General features: G+C 38.6%; 1 protein-coding gene across 8 annotated transcripts; it reads left to right on the plus strand.

The window, feature by feature from the left end:
• Nucleotides 1-7,080: 7,080 nt before the first annotated feature.
• LOC131327286 (protein LNK1-like) lies at nt 7,081-16,106 on the plus strand. Of its 8 annotated transcripts, XM_058360378.1 has the most exons (11): nt 7,155-7,236; nt 8,047-8,114; nt 10,459-10,490; nt 10,642-10,774; nt 10,878-10,989; nt 11,856-12,379; nt 12,464-12,773; nt 13,124-13,807; nt 14,393-14,541; nt 15,462-15,591; nt 15,687-16,106. In XM_058360378.1, exons 6-11 carry the CDS (start codon nt 12,072-12,074, stop codon nt 15,792-15,794), a joined length of 1,689 nt encoding a protein of 562 aa, XP_058216361.1. In that variant the 5' UTR covers nt 7,155-7,236; nt 8,047-8,114; nt 10,459-10,490; nt 10,642-10,774; nt 10,878-10,989; nt 11,856-12,071; the 3' UTR covers nt 15,795-16,106. The 8 variants fall into 8 exon arrangements, with proteins under 8 accessions (XP_058216359.1, XP_058216358.1, XP_058216356.1 ...); XM_058360373.1 differs by having other exon boundaries at nt 7,096-7,250; nt 10,642-10,913; XM_058360372.1 differs by having other exon boundaries at nt 10,642-10,913.
• Nucleotides 16,107-20,518: the final 4,412 nt, after the last annotated feature.

The raw sequence follows: 20,518 nt of genomic DNA on the forward strand, positions 1-20,518 counted from the left end.
CGGTTCCCGAAAAGTCAACAGTAATCAAGTTCATTACAATCTTGTAAGATTTTACACGATTTCTATCTATTTTATCAACCTAGAGTACTCTCATTCAACTACTTTAGTCGCCACATCTATTTAGGTCTCTATCAAACAAAATCACATAGATCACTCCATAGTGTTAATAGATACTAGTATGGACCAAAGACTTTCATTATAGCAGTCATTCAACAATCAAACATCTCAAATATGCACAAGTAATCACAATACAAACATGTAAGTTCACGCTACCTCGCAAATCGGTTTAAGATGTATGACCCGACTCCGTGGGTCTCTGCACGCTCCCTTTGCTTATCGATTGTGGACAATCTACCACTAAGTGCCCCGGATGACGACACCGATAGCAAAACCGAGGTGGTCTCTGACCATGATATTCCCTCTTTTGAGGACAGTCTACTGCACGATGGCCTGACTGGCGGCACCGATAACACACAATCGTTGACCGAGATAATACTCCTAACATTTTAGAAAGAGTAGGTGGTTCTGAACTATGCTGTCCCGAGGTGGACCGAAATTGTTCTCTCTATCTCTTCCTCCCTTGGCTTCCAGACGTTTCTATAGATACACTTTTGGCAATGGTTTGTTTCCTCGACTCTCGCACTTTCGCCTCCTCTTGTATTTCCTCCGTATACTCAATACTTCTAGCACACTCGACAATGTCAGAAAACCTTCCAATTCATTGACCTACCATAAACTTCTTGATAGACGGGTGTAAACCTTTCTCAAAATGCCTACATTTCCTATCATCGGTTGCAACTAACTCTGGAGCAAAACGGGACAAGGTTTGAAACTTGGTAGCATGTTCTGAAACGGCCATGTCACCTTGATCTAACCTCTCGAATTGGTTTCTAAGCTATTCACGATACGACTTCGGAAAGTATTGATTTTTGAAAAGTGTCTCAAATTCAGCCCAAGTCAAACTCTCCCCAACCGCTTCGATTTCCTGATTTGCAACTCTAACTGCCCTCATAGCATCTCTCCTTACTCCTAAAACAGATTCCCACCATTTGTTCGCCTCGCCGGTAAGTTGACAAGCGACTATACTCACTCCATAGGTCGTCCTCCGTAATCTTAAGTGCATTGAAGATCTTACGAATTTGTGCAAGCTAATGGCCGACCATAAGAGGGTCGCTACTCTTCCCATTGAACTGAGGTGGATTTCTACAACTAAACTCTCGTATGGCTATTATGGCCCGACTGTCCGCTTTATCCCTAAGAGGTGGTTGCAAAAGATTTGCTGCTACAAGTGCCACTACAATTTCCCTAGCAAGCTGATTTTGTCCTGCCCCCATTCTTGGATTTCCAATCCTACACCATCTATTCTCAGGTCTCGGAGGCATCTCACTACAAAGAAACAATGAAAAGATCATCAACAAAAGGATACACTGCGAATCTCCAACTCCACCAATCCCGTCTCACAACTCTACGCCACTGTACGGTAACATAAATGCAATGCCACATAGTTGGATGCATGTCAATCACTCTACAGCACACAAGTCATATCAAAATGCAATAATTTTTGAACCCATGAGACTTAAAGTCTCCCCACAGTCTCGAGGTATTCTAAACCTATGCTTTGATACCAAGTTGTCACGCCCTTGATTTTCAACATAAATAAACATACCTTTTCATAAATAAATTCCTCACATTATCTTACATAATACCCCAAAAGAGTTCACTATGTCCTAGTCATTAAATTACAGATCCAACTCTAAGAGTTTAAACATATTACATCATTAAAAGAAATAGAGTTAAGGTTCTATTACATTCACAAAACATGTTTGATCAAAATGTCTAAGTGTCTCATTTACCACCTCTTCCGAAGATATGCACTAGAATGCATGCACTTCACTCCATGCTACTGCTCTAGGATCACACCTAAAAAATGATAGATTGAGCTACACTAGCCTAGTAGACAAATCTACACAACCATTATATGCAAATGGGAGGACGAGTAGAATGAATAACAGAAGCAATGTACGGTATCTCAAGGAGAAACAAAACTCGACTAGTAATCGCCCCAAAGTCGACGACACAAATAAAGTACCATGGCTACACACCAAGACTCTAGTTTGACCACGAGAACTTACTATCTAAATGATTTTCTCATGACTAACACTGCCCCTTATCTTATTTCAAATCACCAATCCGATATCTTGACTCATGAAATTATCGTAATCATAGAATCACAATGTAAATGTCTTTAATACCACTTATACTTTCACCATGATACCCCCTTTTCATTCACATCATGTCACCATTTCCTTATCGTTCTGTGTCATGAGCAAAAGCTCCTGCCGGGCCATTTAAGGGATCTTGATACCCCCTACCAAACACCTTACGGTAGGTCCTGAATATATTATGAATATTTGCTCCTACCGGGCCATTTATGAAGTCCCATTACTCCCCACTAGTACCTCCTTCACTGATGGAGCTAATTCAAGTAGCACATCATAGGTCACCATACCATAATTCCTCCGATACACTTTACAATTTAGTCATTCATCTCAATTACGTATAGTGAACTCACAACGAAGACTTATTCACATAGAAGTAGTACGGATAATTTCATCTCAATCAACTCACTATCATTACGTTATTAGTTTTCTCATCACCATACAACCACTCACGTATCAAGGGATATCCTCTCACAACGGTTCATAGCTTTCCACCCTACAACCCATGAAACCGTACAAGTCACGCAAGAGATGTACCACATATCAATCATAAGGAGAATGTCTCATGTATCCACACCCAGCATTGTTTAACTCAAAGGAGTGTTCTACGCATTCATTTTTCACATCACATGTCAACACGTGCAACCTTCGCCCACCTATATCCCTTATGTTCTCTAGACCTTCATTTTGGTGTCAAAGGACTCATACGGAACCTAAGGACCACTACAAAGCCTAGTATGCCACTAGCCTCATCAAACCATTCAATTAAGTACTCAGGCGAACATAAGAACATCCGTGTTTCATTCCACGATTCTAAGGAAAAAGGATTACCCAATGTATATGAACATATCTATCTTATTTTGGCTATCAAACCTTATTGGCTTAGAATTAGGCTATGAGACCACCACCATTAAAAAGTAGACCTTTCGTACATCAATTTCGATATAAAATTTGTCCAAAACGGAGTACGGATGAAAAAGTTATGCCCTTCTGAAGTTTTGCCAAAACGCAGATTTTTCATTTCCTACTGGTAGGACACAATCTCCTACCAGTAGGAGACCAGAATTTCACAAAACGACACTTCTGGACAGCATTTTTATCGGTAGGGACAAAACTCCTACCGGTAGGACTTGAGTTTTCAGTGCACGATTTTCAGATTTCACAAGAATGATTCCAACAACGAAACCAACGATCTAGGGCACGATTCAAATACCAAATCAACACATAAACATAAAATAGAAGTGAGAAATCTCTACCTCAAAGTCGAAGAATGAAACCCAAGCTCAATCAAGCAAGCCCTAGCTCCGAAAATCTTGAATCAACCGAATACTCCTCTCCAAGCTAAACCCAACGAAATACAAGCTTAAGATCTCGTGTGGAAGGTGGAATGAAGGTTAATCTTCGTGGGTCTCGAGTTTATGGGCTTGATTTCGAGAGAGAGTGAGAGAGATAAAAAGCCGAGTGAGAAAGAGAGACGTGAGAGTAGAGAGAGAAGGGAAATGAGAAATTGATTTTCTACACACACACCTCTACATACATACATATATATATACAGTCAGGTTCCGGTGAGGGATCCCGCATTTTATTAAAATGCGGGACTCCCCTTCCCGATTGAATTTCGACGATCCGAACCGCTCAAAATGATCAAAACGTGATTTTAAGGGTCCCCGCGAGAAATCAGCAAAAAAAATGACTGAGAATGGCTTCATCCGATCAGTTTTCATTGAACGGTTTAAAAAAAACTACTCGGATGAAGCCCTTCCCGGTCATTTTTTTTGCTGATTTCTCGCGGGAACCCTTAAAATCACATTCTGCACACATTGAATAGTTCGAATTTTCAAAATTTGATCGGAAAATGAAAGTCCCGCATTTTAACAAAGTGAGGGATCCCTCACTTGATCCATGGTGTGTGTGTGTGTATGTGTATATATATATTATATACACACATACATATACACTCTTAGGATCCAATGAGGGATCCCGCACGGTAACTTCCCTTTCCCGAGCGAATTGCGACAATTCGAGCCGCTCAATGTGTTCAGAATGTGATTTTAAAAGTACCCGCGAGAAATCAGCAAAAAAAATGATCAGGAAGAGCTTGATCCGAGTAATTTTTTACTGAACTGTTCAATAAAAATTGTTCGGATCAAGCCCTTCTCGATCATTTTTTTTGCTGATTTCTCTCGAGCACCTTTAAAATCACGTTCTGATCACTTTGAGCGGCTCGGATCGTCGCAATTTGCTCGGGAAAGGGGAGTCCTGCACGGTAAGGTCGTGCGGGATCCCTTATATGATCCGGACTCTATATACATATACACACACACACACACACACACACACACACACATACACATACACATATGCCTAACACTCATACCCCAAACTTTCAAATTCTATCACATTCAACCCAAATCACATTCTCCACATTATTGTTATTATTCACATAATTTGCAACTCAAGCATTTATCAACCATCAAAATTATTAAGATTTAATACGGGTCTCTACAACCTGAGGGCCTTAATCTGCCCAAATCAGAAAATATAGTCCAAACACCTAAAACGGGCTAAGCCCAATCCCATAGAACCAGGCCCAACCCGAAACACCACAACTTGCCCTAGCCATAACGCAAATCAAGCACACCGCTAAGCACGACACACGGTGAGCACATCACCACCAGTAAAAGTTTCCACTTGGACTGCGAAACCATCACCACCAGACCTTGAGAATGATGACCACACCACCGTGAGCCCCTCACATTCCCAGACCTCGAAAATGACCGCCGAGAAATCGCCCAATCAATCCTCACAAAATATGTCACTGCAACGAAGTCACCCACTAAAAGCACAGAGCAAACACTATATCTGCAAAACCCAGGTCCACAGCCCACAAAAACACTGGTCATAGGGCACCCCAACGCCGTTAAGCTAGCCTAATACACTCAGGAGTGATAAAATGGTGGGATGTGTTTACACTTGCCGATTTGCTCTGAAGAAAGAAAATATTGGTAAACAGGATGCCGATCAAGCTTCTCCACCGCCTACTGCCAAAGACCCCCCTCGTCGTTAAGCAAAATTGGTTACTCTTAAGAGAAGAAACCAGCGGGGTCCGACGAAAATAAAGGGGAGACGAAAAGAAGAGGAGACGGCAACACAGAAGCAGCGAAGAGGCGATCTGCGGAAAAGGCAAGGGAAGGGGAAAAGAGGCCCGGGGGAGGATGGAAGGAGGCGGGTCTCTCCCCAGGAGGCGGCTCGATCTGGTGTAGGGACTAGAGAGAAAAAGGGAGTCGAAGAGTTTTTTAGAGAGAGAAAAGCAAGGTTGCTCTCTGACTGTTTTTCTAAAACAAAAAAAAAAAAGTCAGTTTTTTGACTTTTTTTTGAATATTTTTCAAAATACTTGTTTAAATTTCAAATTTTTTTTTACTTTTCAATTCTTCTCGTCTTTACTCACCCATATCATATAAAAATTTAGCGTAAAACTAACAAACGCAAACAAAATTGAATAATGACAAAACCAAAATATTGTGGTGTGTAAGTTAATCACTAGCGTGAACGAAGTCTTAAATACTTACGACCATAAGTTGCATAGTGAAGCTTGTACCTAAAGACAAAACATTCATTTAGTTTAAAGAAACTAGGCCCCATTTCTATTAACAAAAAAAAAAAAACTAAAAACTTAACGCATTTTATCATCTCGTTTTTACTAACAAAAATTACTAAAAACTTAAATGTATTTTACCATCTGGTTACCACTAACAAATTTTTTTTTACGAACTCAACAATTTTTTCACTTACATACCCAGAAATAATTTAACATTTCTCAATAACTTATTTACTATCGAAAACACCTAACGACTGTTCAACCACAAATAAAAATCTACAAATTTTTTACTATTGAAGCATACTAAAAATAAGATTAAATGGAAAGAAAGAAAGTGTAAAGAAAATTCATGATTGTTTTTCCAACTTTCCTCAACCTGTCTTTAGATTTCAAATAAGAGGAGAAAGAAAATTAAATGTTTTACGGTAGAGTTTTTTTTTTTTCTTGTTGGTCATTTGTTAATTTTAATCTATACTGTCCTAGAGGACTTGGAGGAGGGTAGTGAGACTTACGGGGATCGAACCCTGCCAATATACATGAGAGTATGTAAGGGAGGACAGTTGCACTCCACTCCACTCCACTCCACTTGCATTTTACAGTAGATTGACCGAACAAATATGCGTTAGATATTACTAACTTAGGAATGTGTTAGAGTATCTACAATGTGTTTGATATATTTATGTGTTAAAATGTGTATTAGGAGTAGTGAGCATTTATGTTTTATGTTTATAGAAATGAAACCCACTTGTTGTTTGCTAGCTTATTTTTCAAGCTTGACACACATGTTAGCACATTACTAAATTTACTACACTCTAGCACACAAATTAATACAAACATTGTGGTACAAAAAAAATATTTTTATTTGTTAAATTTTAATACACATAATTAAAACACTAATTACTGAACCCAATACGAATGCGGAATGCTCTAAGACAAAAGTATTACTTTTTTTGCAATATGATCTCAAAAATCAAATCACGTTAAATTGTGCATAAAGCAAATTTACAAACCAACCAGAGTAGCGGCTACGGCGACCTTTTCTAAAGCACTCCCAAAACCACTCCGCAAATTGGGCCCCACTACGTCCACGCGTCGGCGATCCAGTAGAGAAGAGCTGACGTGGACGAATGAGGTCGCTGAAAGTGATCGTATCCACCCTCCGTCTCCTCCACGAATTTCGATCCCATTCTCGTCTCTTCCGTCATTGTTTTGATCTCCGCGCCACGTGTCGCCTCGCCCATCACTCTACTTTATTCTAATCTTTTAACAAAATATACAATAAAAAAACCCCTCTCTAGAAACTCCTGGATTTCTCTCTCTCTCTCTCTCTCTCTCTAACCATCCGATTGAGGGCACAGTACGCAGTTTTTGCGATCTGAATCTCTGCGTTTTAGCCCCAGTCCGTGTTTCTTGGCCGAGGTATTGGTTTTACGGTGAGTTTTTCGAGGACACCTTTGTAGAAATTTTGAGTATGTTTCCCTAGAAGCTTTAGAAAGAATTTTTTTTGTTGTACTTTTTCATCAATCTCCGTCTTTGGTTTCAATTTTTCTGGGTTTGGCTGCTCGGAAACTGTGGTGGAAAATGCAAGGAAACTTGTTTTCGAGTTGTGGATTTTCGCTTATTGGGACTGTCCCGATCGGAAAATTCACTTAACCGATCTTGATTTAGGCACCATTCTCCCTAAATTTTTGGTCCGGTATTTCAATCGGAATTTTTACTTTTCGTTGTAATTTTTGAGATTAATTATTTGTCTCGCTGAAAGAAATCAGAAAACTATGAAAATGGAGGCTAAAATTGAGTAAAATTATATTAGACGACACTAGAAAACTAAAAACAGAAATACCAGCTGTTTGTATCTTTTGTCTATATAGTGAACTTTTATTTGGCCTTTGGTCATAATTTTTTTACTCAGAAGCCCTCTCATCAAGTCAAATGATTAATCAAAACATATAATCGAATCTAACAAACACTCAAAAAAAATGAACGAAAATACCAAAATAAAAGTTCAGGGAGAATGGAGCCTTAATAACTGGTTCACTTGAGTTTATTGAAATTCAAATATGTCTTGTTTTGCTGTCTCAGCCAAAAAACTAGAGTTTGGGTGGTTGTAAAATGATTACTAGAAAAGAGATAATCACTATTGATTTCTCATTTTTCTAGTTTGGTAGTTGCTTTTACTGATTTATTGTACTCTGGTGAAGGGATTTTAACTATAAAATCTATTATCAGGCAAGTGCATCTGCTTTTAGTGCTGGATGGAGCGAATCGGAGAAATGTTCGACTTGTGTATGTATGACGTAAGCATCTGTTTCCTATAATCCGCAACGAAAGTAGCCTCTTTTGATGATTGTAACGTTTTCTATCTATTGTTAAACTTTCTTGTTGCATGACAGATTGATGGACTTCTGAATTCTTTTCCTCCCTACGTCCCAATTTATTTGTGCGGGATAGAAATTTTGTCTTTTAGTTGGTAATATTTTTTGTATGCAGTTTAGATCTTGTTTGATAGATATCAAATTAGTATGCTAAACAAAATTCTCGAAATCACATAATATATTGCAAATTTAAAGATATAATTAATATAAAAATCACACAAACTCACGAAAAGACTAATGAATTCGGAGACGGAGAGTGTAACATTTTCATGCCTTGGAATCATCCTTGGAGTGAAAAAGAAAAAAGCAAAAAAAAGATCATCCTTGGAAATCATATATTTTGGTTCCATCTGTCTCCTGGAAATTACAAATCATTTTCTGATTCCATAAGTTGCCACAATATTCTAATAGTCGTATTATATTGTATGAAATGTGTTACTTTCTATATGCTTCGTGTGTACACTGTACAGTTTATATCGGTTGAATATTGCATTAGAAGCACCTACCTAATGATTTACCACAACTCGCTGCATACTTTGAATGTATGTGGGCTATTAGCCATCCGGGTGGAAAAGGGGACTTAAATTGTGCTGGGTGAATTTTGTCATCTTCCCCCATTTGTATGTTGCACGGTTAATGATTAAAAGATATACGGCAGCTTCAACAAAGCTTAACTGCATCAAATGCCTTGTCAATGGCATTTAGGCAAATGCTATGGTCCCGAACATCTACCCCGCCTTATTGTGCCTGCAGCTTTTCTGCGCCCTGTACACCTAACATGGAAGACCATAGAATGACCTCCCCTTATATTGTAAATAGGCAAGTTATCTTGACATCCTTGTTACCAGATGTTATTAAGCCTTGACTAGCATGATATACCCTAATAAGTTACCAATGGTAATTTACAAAACGACTGTCCTAGACCCTTGATAGACTCTCTCTCTCTCTCTCTCTCTCTCTCTCTCTCTCTCTCTCTCTCTCTCTCTCAACTTGAAATATGAACTGCTTTGTCTGCAATGTTAAGACTTAAGAGACCCAAGGAACTGCTTGTAACCCTATTAAAGAAAACAAAAGGCAAAAATTACAGCCATATAATGTTATTTAACACTCGGCATACTCTCTCTCTCTCTCTCTCTATTTGAAATATGAACTGCTGTCTATTTTATCTGCAATATCAAGAGACCCAAGGAACTGCTTGTAACTCTAAAATTAAAGAAAACAAAAAGCAACAAGTACTGCCATATAATGTTATTTATTACTGGGCATATACTCTCAATAGCATGGACATAAATGTCAGCGAAATCCTTGGCTCTCAAATGACTTGCCATTGTATAGATAGCACTAGCAGCATGCATGCATAGACACCCACTAAAATCTAGTGATTCACTTGGCTTCCCATACAATTTTAGAGCAAAATACTAGTAAATCGTAAAATGTAAAATGTTAATTTGTCATGTCCTTTAATGAGAGGATACAACTATTGGCTTGGCATGAATAGACATGCTTCTTCAGTTTAAAATTAAGGACATGATTTCTGCGAAAGGATACTAAGAGGCATACATAGTTTGATGTTAATTTGTATGTTCTATAAACTTTATGTGTGTTTCTATTTAAGACATGCAGATTTCACTATCCTCACTAGTACAAGAAAGTTGTTTAATACAACAACATAACATAACATAACTCATCTAGTCCCCAATCATTGGGGGTATGGGCGGGGAATGATTGGAGACAGACCTAACCTTTGGCAATATATACACAAAGTGGCTGCTCTCAGAATACCACTAAAACAGTGGCCCCGCTAAACCTCCAAGAACCGAGGAGCTACAAGGACGTTTTGTTGTAAAACCATGCCCCCAAATCAAAGCCAAATGGCACAAGAAAGTTGTTTAATAGTATAATTAATTATTTTGGGATGAAACATTACTAAACTACTAATTGTTTGTAGAGTATATAGATGGGCCTTGCTTGTTTTAAACCTTCATTTATACCTTATTCCTTTGCAAGTGGTCAACCTAATTGTTCACACTAGCATTGTATAGCCATATTCTTGTAGTCATATTATTAGACATAGAAGCTTTGGTTCTATTGGATGTCTTGTTAACAGATTTTTTGTTTTGTTGCTCATGACCACCTCCTATTTTGGAAATGACTATGTCTGAAGGTATAATCCATGCAGTTCCAGTGCCTTGCATGCAACATTTTCTTCTTGTTTTAGCGAAGAGCTAAATCCCATAAATGACATGTTATCCCTGTGTATTTTCAGGTTCTTGAGCCATAGCCAGATAATTGGTGGAGGTATGATTGGCATGACCTCTGCCGTCTTGATTGAAATCTAAGCGTCAGTTTGTTACTTTTGATATTTTAATGTATCAATGGTGAAATACCTTCCATTCCTTTCATTCAAGCTCTAGAGTTACTAATCTCAGTTAGTATTCTGTGTCTTCAGATGTGATGCTTGTGGACTTGGTAACATCATTGTTTCTGATGTCCCCTAAGGGTTATAACGTTAGGTTTTTGCTGTTGGCTATCTTGCTTGTTTAGAGAACAAGAAGTGAAGAAGAAACGAATCAAGGAGAGAGGTAGAATAACTGATGGTTTCACCGTTGTCCAGAACGCTAGCTTCATCACAGTAATTTGAGAATCACTCTCATGTTATTGTTGCGTTCTCAATTGACTATGCAGAAATTGGCTAGCTGCAGTACATCAATTCGCAAGGATGTAAGAATCCATTCTCCAATAGCTAATTTAGGAGGGCATCACAAAATATTCTCTGGGGCAGAATGCAAATCAATAAGTATACTGTCAACCTCTGGAGGATAAGTATTTGTACTACCCTTCGGTAGCATCTCAAGTATTCACTTTGCGTCTAAATCTAGTTAGCTGGAATGCTGGATATCTTGTCCATAGGCATGCACTGAAAATTCCAATCTTGGTAAGAAATTGTGGCAATCATGATCCGTGTCTGAACTGGATAACTTAATCCCAAGCGAACATGTAATCTGATCAATTCTGATCGTAAGATCCCGTGGATACTGCCCGGCAGGTTCTCTATTTCTTTGTCTTCATCTCTTTGTCATCATGATATGATCAATGATCATATCATGAACATCAATCAAGTGATAAAACCCCTGCCAAGTTAGGGTTGCAGCTTTTGAACTAGCTGTGAGAACTGCTTTAAACTATGCAAAGCTCTTCGTGACCTCTGTATTCTTCAATTTTCCTGGTGATGTGCTATGAAAAAGCTTATTCATTAATGTTGCCATGAAGAAAGTGCTTTTCATCTCACTTATTATTTGCATACTGTACGTTGAACGTATTTTGTGAGGGTGTACACATACCCTATATTCTTGACAAACATGAAGTCCAGATGTAGTGCGGATTTGTGGAACATTGTGAAGAGGTTGCCCATCATGGCACAAAGGAGTATCTTCATCTTTCTATCCTATCTTAAAGTCCTGAACTTGTTCCTATACTCTTAATTTGCTGGTGCTTTTTGGTACTTTTCTTGATGCTAATTTCACAGCTGTTTATTGATGTGCAACATGCTCTGTCACCATCTGCGAGTTATCTCAGATTATGTGTTTAGTTTATTTATCTGCATTTGGTTGAATGAACTTCTCTGCCATCATTGATGCTAAAATTCTGAACCTGGCGTTACAGCTTGAAGATATTCTTTGGGATGAATTTGATCGGGATGATGATCACGTAGTACCCCACCAAAATGGGATTGAACCAGCATTTAAAGGTGATAGTTGTAAGAAACGTCGGCGTGAAGTAATTGACATTTCACATAAGGCTGCTGACCGTTCAACTTCCAAGCATGCTAATCAGGGGAAGGGGGATGGGTTTCAACTTCTGAAAAATACGAGGGGAACAATGTTGGAGAAGGATAACAGGTCTCATACACCTGAAGGTGTGTTTTCTGCTTCACATGATCATGACTCAAACAACGAAGTGACAAGCTTAGCATCTCATAACACAGCAATATCCAATCGTTGCTTCAAAAGCAGTAAAACAGAGACAATTGGTTCTGAGTTCTGTGATGATGGACCTCTAATTGGTGGAAGTTGTGATGTGGTTGATAGTAACTCCTACTGTTATTCTCTAGGGGACATTTCTCAAACAGACAATGATCTCAATTACTACGATATTTCAAGCTATGACGACGTGGACAGGATGTATAGGTACCTCCCTAATGCTGCCTTTGTTGAATGCTCTCTCCTTTTTGTTGTGTAAAAACACTTATCAGTTTCTTATTTTTCTGGTAGCTGCGATTCCTTGTTTGGCAATGAAGATGAGTTTAGTTGGATGAAGGATACTATTGAAGGATCCGAGGGAGTGTTGATGCCTGACTTCAAGTTTTCATGTCTTGAGTCAAGTCTGTTTAAAGATAAACCTGTACAACATGAACAATGCTCTTCAGTCAACAATTCCAACTTGGACAGTTCATCTATGAGCTCTAAACTTCCTTTTCCTGCATCAGAAGATGAGGAGCCCAAAGCTCTTGGTGACTGGACATTCATGAATGGATCTAATCTTGCTTCTGAAAGCAACAGCGAGTTCACACCTAAAGAGCAGGTCAGTGAAAGTTATGTTCTGTATAAATGCATGATCTTCTTCCTTGCTACATTTTGTTCATCTTAGAATGCAGGTATTTGTTTAGTGATGTAAAATATGCTGAATTTCCATTAGTTTTTCTTGGATGTGAATTTAATCATGTTGTCATTCTAACATTTCAAATGTAAAACCACTGTAAAGATCACAACAGCAGGATGGTAATGTTACAGACAAAAGAGTTATACTACATAAAAACTTGTTCCCTTCTGTTTATTCTATTTATGCATCCTACAACTTGGTAAACCCAAAAGTCATTAAGGGTCAGCAATTTACAGGCTTTCTACTTTCTAAAATGTGATATTACGTGGCAGGTCATTTTTCATGAGAATCAGGCAAAGCACAATGATGAATCAGAAGGAAATAGAAAGGATGGATGCTTAGAAAATGGTGGTTCGTTCCATCACACTGGCAATGTGAGGATTAAAGACGCGAAGCTTCCTTCAGGGGACTCATGTCATGAAGTTTTCACCTCTCCCGACATTCTGAAACAAGAGGAAAACTTAGGATCTAATTCTTTTGGTTATTTGGAGACCCATATCGCGTGCATGATTTCTTCAGATCAAGTTCCAGGTAGTTCAACAGCAAATGGAATTAAGTCCAAAACTAATGGTCTTGGATCTCTTTCTGCGGAGGAGTCTTCTTATGCATCAAACCCAGTGTCCATGGAGATATATGACGATTATTCGTTCCAGGCTCCTTCTATGACTGTGGATAAAAAAAGAAAAAACATGCCGTGTCACCAAGGATTTCAACCCTCATTTTCCAGCAATCCTAAACATGTGGATTTACTGGTTCATGCTGTATCCTGTGATTCAATTCCAGTCTCAAATCATGCCCTTCATTTTAAAACTGAGGTTGAAAATTCTATTAATGCCAAAGGTGTTGTCATGAGGACGCCAGCAGATTTAGATACACCCTCTTGCATCAGTTCTGGATCTGAGAAAATCCCATTCAAAGCATCTAGTTTTCACCAGCTTCAACTAGTCATGGATCAGGTAGATTGAATTTTAAGCCTTCAATCATACTGTTGCGACTAAGAGCATCCATATTTTCGAGCTACCTTGGTTTTTTAAAAAGTTTGGGGCCATCCGGTCATATGCTTTTGTTTTGTATAAGTTTGATATTAACATGTTTACTTTTGGCATCTTTTTCATGCATGCGGTCAAATATGAGCGTTACCATGTTCATTTCTTCATCTTGAGTGAACTGCATGTAGGTTGATAAATGCCTGAGATGAGCGATAAATTCAATTGTTGAATTGTGGTTGTCCTATCTGTGGTATTACTCCAAGGGATTCAAGGTCTCTCTTGTGCAATGAGGGTGTGGCATCCGTGTTAGAGCATTCATGCATGCTTCAATAACTTGTTTTCACCTTGCATTGTGTTAATTCTCCTTTTTATGCATGCCTCAACTGGTTGTTTGGAGAGGGAGTGGATGTTGTTTGAAAGGAGTTTATCAACTATTCTACAAGGGTTTCTGTTATATCCCTGACTAGTGGGGCGGACTTTGATTGTTGACGTTGTCATCTGGTTAGTGTCTCCTATTTGGTAATTGACTGAACTGAATGTGCTTCATTTCAGCTGGATTTAAGTACAAAACTATGTATAAGGGATAGTCTGTACCGCTTGGCCAGGAGCGCTGAACAAGGACATCATTATGCCAATATGAATGGTGGCAATATTGGTGATAGAGACAATGGTGGAGTGCTGATGGATGAAGGAACGAATAAGTATGCAATCACTTCTTCCTGTTTAGCGCTTTAATGTTACTATTGTTTTACTATGATGGTTGATTTTTTGCCATCTAGAAATGCGGCAGGTTTCTATTCAATACTAGGAATGCAGGAAATGAGTTGTGTATATTTTGTAGTTGCTGCCAGACCTGTCTACAACCCTGAAACTGACTGGTTTCTGACAATATTATGCCTGAGATTAGGGTCTGTTAACTGTAGTTCTGGTGTCCACAATTTCCCAGTTTTATAGGATAGTAACAATCCAATATGACTTGCACCACCTCTATTGTTTCTACATGAATCCGAATTGGACTGGTAAAACTTCCTCGTGTCAGACTGTTATCAAAGCAAAGCAGAAGTATTTGTTAAATCAAAGTCATAGGTGATAAACGTACCCACCATCAAGCTAGTCCCTATCCTTGTGGCTGTTCACCTAAACTTGAAAAACATAAGCACTGCCATAGTTTACTCAATTCTGCAGTAAAAAGCATGGTTGGCAACTATTTCCTGTTAATCATGCTATGTGTCTTATGCTGTTTCCCATTCTGTGACCATACTTTTGATTAGATCATAAACGATCATGAATTCTCTGCACAAGTGAGTTTCTTATCCTCTCTTTTGGGTCTTCCTCTGCCCCCAGAGCTACGTCAGTCTAAACTATTGTCATGAATTAGTGGTTTTATTATACGATCAATTTATTGAGCCCTTCACCAATGCTCCTGGAGTATTTTTGTTTCGCTTTGACCTTAATTGGTGATTCCCTTCTAAATTACTCTGTTGTATAACTTCCTATTGAAGTCATTTTTCACTTATGGACATTTTCCCTTAATTGACTTATTCTTTGGTCTTAAACTTCTTTAATGTACTACCTTCAGCTTTCTTTGTCTGAGTTTTGCTTAAAAATATGATTATTTCAGTTGCAACGGATTTATGGAAATTGAAACAAACCCTATAGACCGGTCTATAGCACGCCTGTTATTTCACAGGCCTACGGACTCATCTGTAATGCCATCTCTTGATTGTTCGTCTCTCAAGTCAAATACAAAGGTAAGTTCTACATAATTTTGTCAGTAGAATCGCAGTTAATGCTGAAGGATTATATTATGTATCTTACATGTCTCTATTTATGCTTGAATGAACAGATTCCGGGGTCTATCACAAGTCCACCTGTGATTTCCGAGAAACGACCTAGTCGAGAAAAAACTGCCCATGAAGCAGATAATGTAGTGGTCACTGACAGTGGTGAATGATAGCATTAGCTTCAGAAGAGTTCGTGTTAAATATGTTTATAGTGGAGTGAGTAAACGGTGTGATCTTTGTACAGATTAGATTTTAGTTGCACCCATGGAAATGCCAGGTTTGATGCCATGTTTTTAGCGTCTTCTCTGAAGTTCATTTTCATTGGCAATTATCCTTGTAACAGTCTCCATGTTGAGCTAAATGTTACTAATCTTTTAGTGATGCCAACCAGTTGGGATGATACCTTGTTTATGTAATTTGACTTAGATTACTCTTACTTTGGAAGTGTTGATTAGCTGTGAATGTGGCTATGTTGCAATGAATCAAAATCTCTCATGTGAAGATCCTACTATGGTTTTTTTGACCATCTTAGTCGTTCATTTTGGAAGTGTTGGATGTGCTTGTCATCTGCTTGAAAAAATTTAGTTGATCGGATGTTGGTAATCGTTTTGTCGAATTGTATTTGTAAAAGAGAGATAATGGTTAGAGTTTGGCCGGTAATTTACTTAGTGGCGAGTATATTTAATCCACATAGATACCGGTGTTCCATCAAACTCGATTTTACAAAAAGATGATTATAGCAGGAGATATGTTTATATGAGAAGGATCAGTTGTACGAATCACGTTGAGACCAGCGAGCCTCAAGTTGTCGAAAATATTCCCTCCATCTCCAAATAAGAGCACAGTATCCATTTTGGGTTGTCTTTTAATTAAGTGTCAAAATTGAAAAGTTAATAGCTACTTAAGAGTTGGTACAATTTATCATTATGTCATTTTGAAAAGTTAATGGGTAAAAGTGGAGGATAGTTTTGAAATTGGAAGTAAAATTTGTTGTGAAAAATATAATGATGATGTCTCTGCAAAAGGACTTGGCTTCTCGGCAGTCCCCTTCTAGGGACTGCACCATGCAATTGGACGAATGAGTGATGCTACAGGTACCGACGGGGTCAGTACCGAAATCTAGGGACGGCCGCGCCAGGCCGTCTCCGGCCACCGGACGGCCGATCCGAGTCATATACATATATACACGAAAAAAGGGTGCTCGGATCAAGCACCTTACACACCTCGGATGCCGTTGATTCTCGCATATGCCCCCTCATTTTTTTTTTTTTAGAATTTTTGGACGGCTCGGATCGGCCGTCCGGTGGCCGGAGACGGCCCGGCTCGGCCGTCCCTACGATTTCGGTACCGACCCCATCGGTACCAATATCATTTCTGTGGACGAATAACGCCTCGTTTTGATTTTATTTTCATGATTGGAACCATTCATGTCGTAGAGGTTGTCAAGAATTTCAACCACGTCAAAAATCATGTTAATAGAAAACTGTTTAATACTTGATCGGATCACGTTTATGTTTCTAAAAATGGACATTGCCACACTGGATCAAACCCATCAAATCTCTTTCTTTCTTTTTTTAAGTCAGTCAATTTCATTTTATTAAAAGTGCCCATCGGGCAAATACAGAAATCCACCTAAAATACAGAGATACAGGCTAAACATGAACATCAGGTAGGAACCTAAATTCTACCACCAAGAAATAAGCACATACTGCAAAGCAAAGCCGACACACGAAGTTAGACCAATAGAGCCGTTCACCGTAATAGAGATTAAGCACCTGCGGGAACGGAACCTAATCACTGAATAAGCAAGAAAACAAAGGATCCCTTTTCATCAAACCAATCTTAACCCTGAAAACAGCAAGACAACCATAATCAACCCACCATCGACAATCCTCAATAGGCGCCGGATTATTCGCCCACCATCCCTTCCACACCGGATCTGAAAAAATAGACCGGTACCAACTCCGGACTGGGGAGACCAGCTGGGAAACTCGGAAAAATCAGTAAAAAAAAAAAAACAGAAAAAACAAGAAAAAAAAACCCTAACTCCATCAAACCATTATTACCTCGCCGCCGGTCACTAACCGCCGGATCTGAGAAGACAAGGCAGGTTCTGGTCGAGTCAAGCCCACAAATCACCGGCCAGATGTTCGATCATCCGAAGCTTTGTCGCCTGAAACACACCAATGCTCACCATACCAGACTGGAGAGAGAGATACACCGGAGGGTCGAGAGAGACTGGAGGAGGGGAAAGGGAGAGGAGGGTGGAGGGGGCGGCGGCCCCCTCCCCCAGATCTGGCATCAAATCTAATTCAGTAAAGTAAAAGGACACTCCGATCAGGTATCAAACTATTTTCGATTAACATGATTTTTCTTGTGGTTGAAGCTCTTGACGAGCTCTACAACATGAAGAGTTCCGATCATGAAAATAAAGTCAATACGAGACGTTATTCATCCAACTGAACGGTACAGTCTCCATAAGGGGATTGCAGAGAAGCCAGGTCGAATTGAAATTAGGTTGCTGGACACCTAAAATGGAACTGAAGGAGTAGTAATTTTGAATAGACATGTGCAGGGCATCATTCTTTCCAGAAATGGCAAGAAATTTACTAAAATATAAGATAATAATTTGTTGGGTGTAGACCAGTTAGTCGTGTAGCCCCTTTTGGGAATGAGAGGTCGCGAGTTCGATTCCTATGGATTGGAGATCAACCTCTTGTGGTAATACTAACTTCTAACCCCCCCACTAACTCCCGCTGATATATACAATGTTGACAAAAATAAATAAATTTAACTTATGAGTGTATGACGAGTTTTGTTCACCCTCTTTAAAAGAGGGTGAACATTACTCTCTTTCTTATTGGTTGAAATGGTGCAGGTCTCACCCGTAAAATACAAATTTTGATAAACATGACATCACTTTGTGGTGGGATTTACATCATTTCTATTGGATGATGCGGATTCCCAATGGTGTTGGTTCAAATTCCACTTAAGTCAAAGACTTGCACAGGTTACTCTTTGGTTCCCGAAAAGTTTGCTGGTGATAGCTGGTCCCTTGTTCTTTGTTGACGTGCGTGGCTTTACATCTTCATGCTTTGAAAATGTAAAGTGTATTGATGGCATGGGTTGGAGCCTATATAATGGCATTGAGGGAGAGTTTTTCGAGAGATCGAGAGAGAGAGGAAGAAAAACAGTTTGTGTGGGGGGCGGGGGCGGGTACACAGGGTTGTTGCTTCCCCAGGGTTTTTCTACCGTGAGTTTTGTGTGTGCAAGAATCAAGTCTTGTACTTAGGTGAAAGTGTGTTCTTGTATGAGCAAAGTGTATGAGGGTTAAGTGTGGGTTATTTCATACTAAAGTATACTTGTAAGAAAAATTCTCTTAGTGAAAGAACAGAATCCTCTCCGTAGAGTAGGCGTGTTATTGTCGAACCATGTAATTCTTGCGTGTCTCTCTATTTTATTTTTCATCGTACTTTCATTGGTTGCAATTATGGTTGTGTTTTGAATCTTGGTTCTTGGGTGCTTCCGCGTTTTATCCTAATAATTTCAACCAATAAGGAGGATGGTAATGTTCATCTTCTTTAAGCGGAGGGTGAACAAAGTTTTGGGAGATTAACTGAAATGAGGGATAAGAAGAAGAAATGGTAGAAGGGGAGATTAGTTAGGAAGGGATGATAGGGTTTGTAATTTATGTGGGTGGGGACATTAATGACTAGATAAGGGGAAAAAAATGTGTCAAATTACTTGCTTGTCCTTAGAAATTCTTTTTAATACCCAAATTATTTTTATGGCTATTAATAGGAGTATTAGTTATTCCTAGTTATTAAGAGAATTGATCTCGCACCAAAACTGAAGATCATAATTAAATTTTGGTATATTCTCAAGACATTCACTATAAAATCTCAATTAAAAATGTAATTTCAAACAACTTACATAAATATTACTCATTCCGTCCTATTTTATTTGTCCATTATTCCTTTTATTTCTTTTATGTCTATTGCATATATTTTTCACAAGGAGAGAGAGAGAGAGAGAGAGAGAGAGAGAGAGAGAGAGAGATATGGCGCGCATGGAACTTCTTGTGGAGAAATTTTTACATATCCCGGGTATAGGAGGGGTGGTGGTGTCCCCATCCGGTCCGTTATCAATTTTTCGGCCATTTGGAAAGGATCCCAAGGGCTATAAAATTGAAAATTGGGACCGGCTTAGCATTTTCCCAAACTAATTTGATGATTCAAGCTTATTATTCAGAAAATTTATCGTATGTGTTTATTATCCATGAAAAAAAGTGAGGTAATCATCCATCTTCATTTATTTGTATTGGTTTCAAGAGAATTAGACTATTAGATAACTACCTCCCATTTATCTTATAACAATTATGATTCATTCATTTTGGATAGCGATATCTAGCAATGTCCGATCAATTTGAACTCTTTTTTTTTTTTGCATACATAGAGACTTACAAAATAAACTGTTTGAATTCTATTTTAGATCACATAAGGTTCACATACAAACATCTCTCTATGATAAGAAAGGGAAAAGGAAAATAATGCTAGAAAATTAGTACTCCATACTGATGAGTAATACAGCACAGTTTCCAGCAATATATATATATATATATATATATATATATATATATATATATATATATATATATATATATATATATATATATATATCAACGAGCAGGAAAATAAGAGACCATGCAAAGTGCAATTGTGCAAACATAACATCCCACACGCAATAATTAAGACGTACGCCACAGTTCACATTAAAAACAAAAAGATCGTACGACACAGTTCAATCCATGGCCCACCCAGCTGATAGAGTTGACAAACTGATCAACTAAGAACAATTACCAAGTGCACGAAATTAATTACGTACGCCACTACAA

This window comes from Rhododendron vialii, chromosome 5a (genome assembly GCF_030253575.1).
Source record: "Rhododendron vialii isolate Sample 1 chromosome 5a, ASM3025357v1".
Lineage (NCBI taxonomy): Eukaryota > Viridiplantae > Streptophyta > Magnoliopsida > Ericales > Ericaceae > Rhododendron > Rhododendron vialii.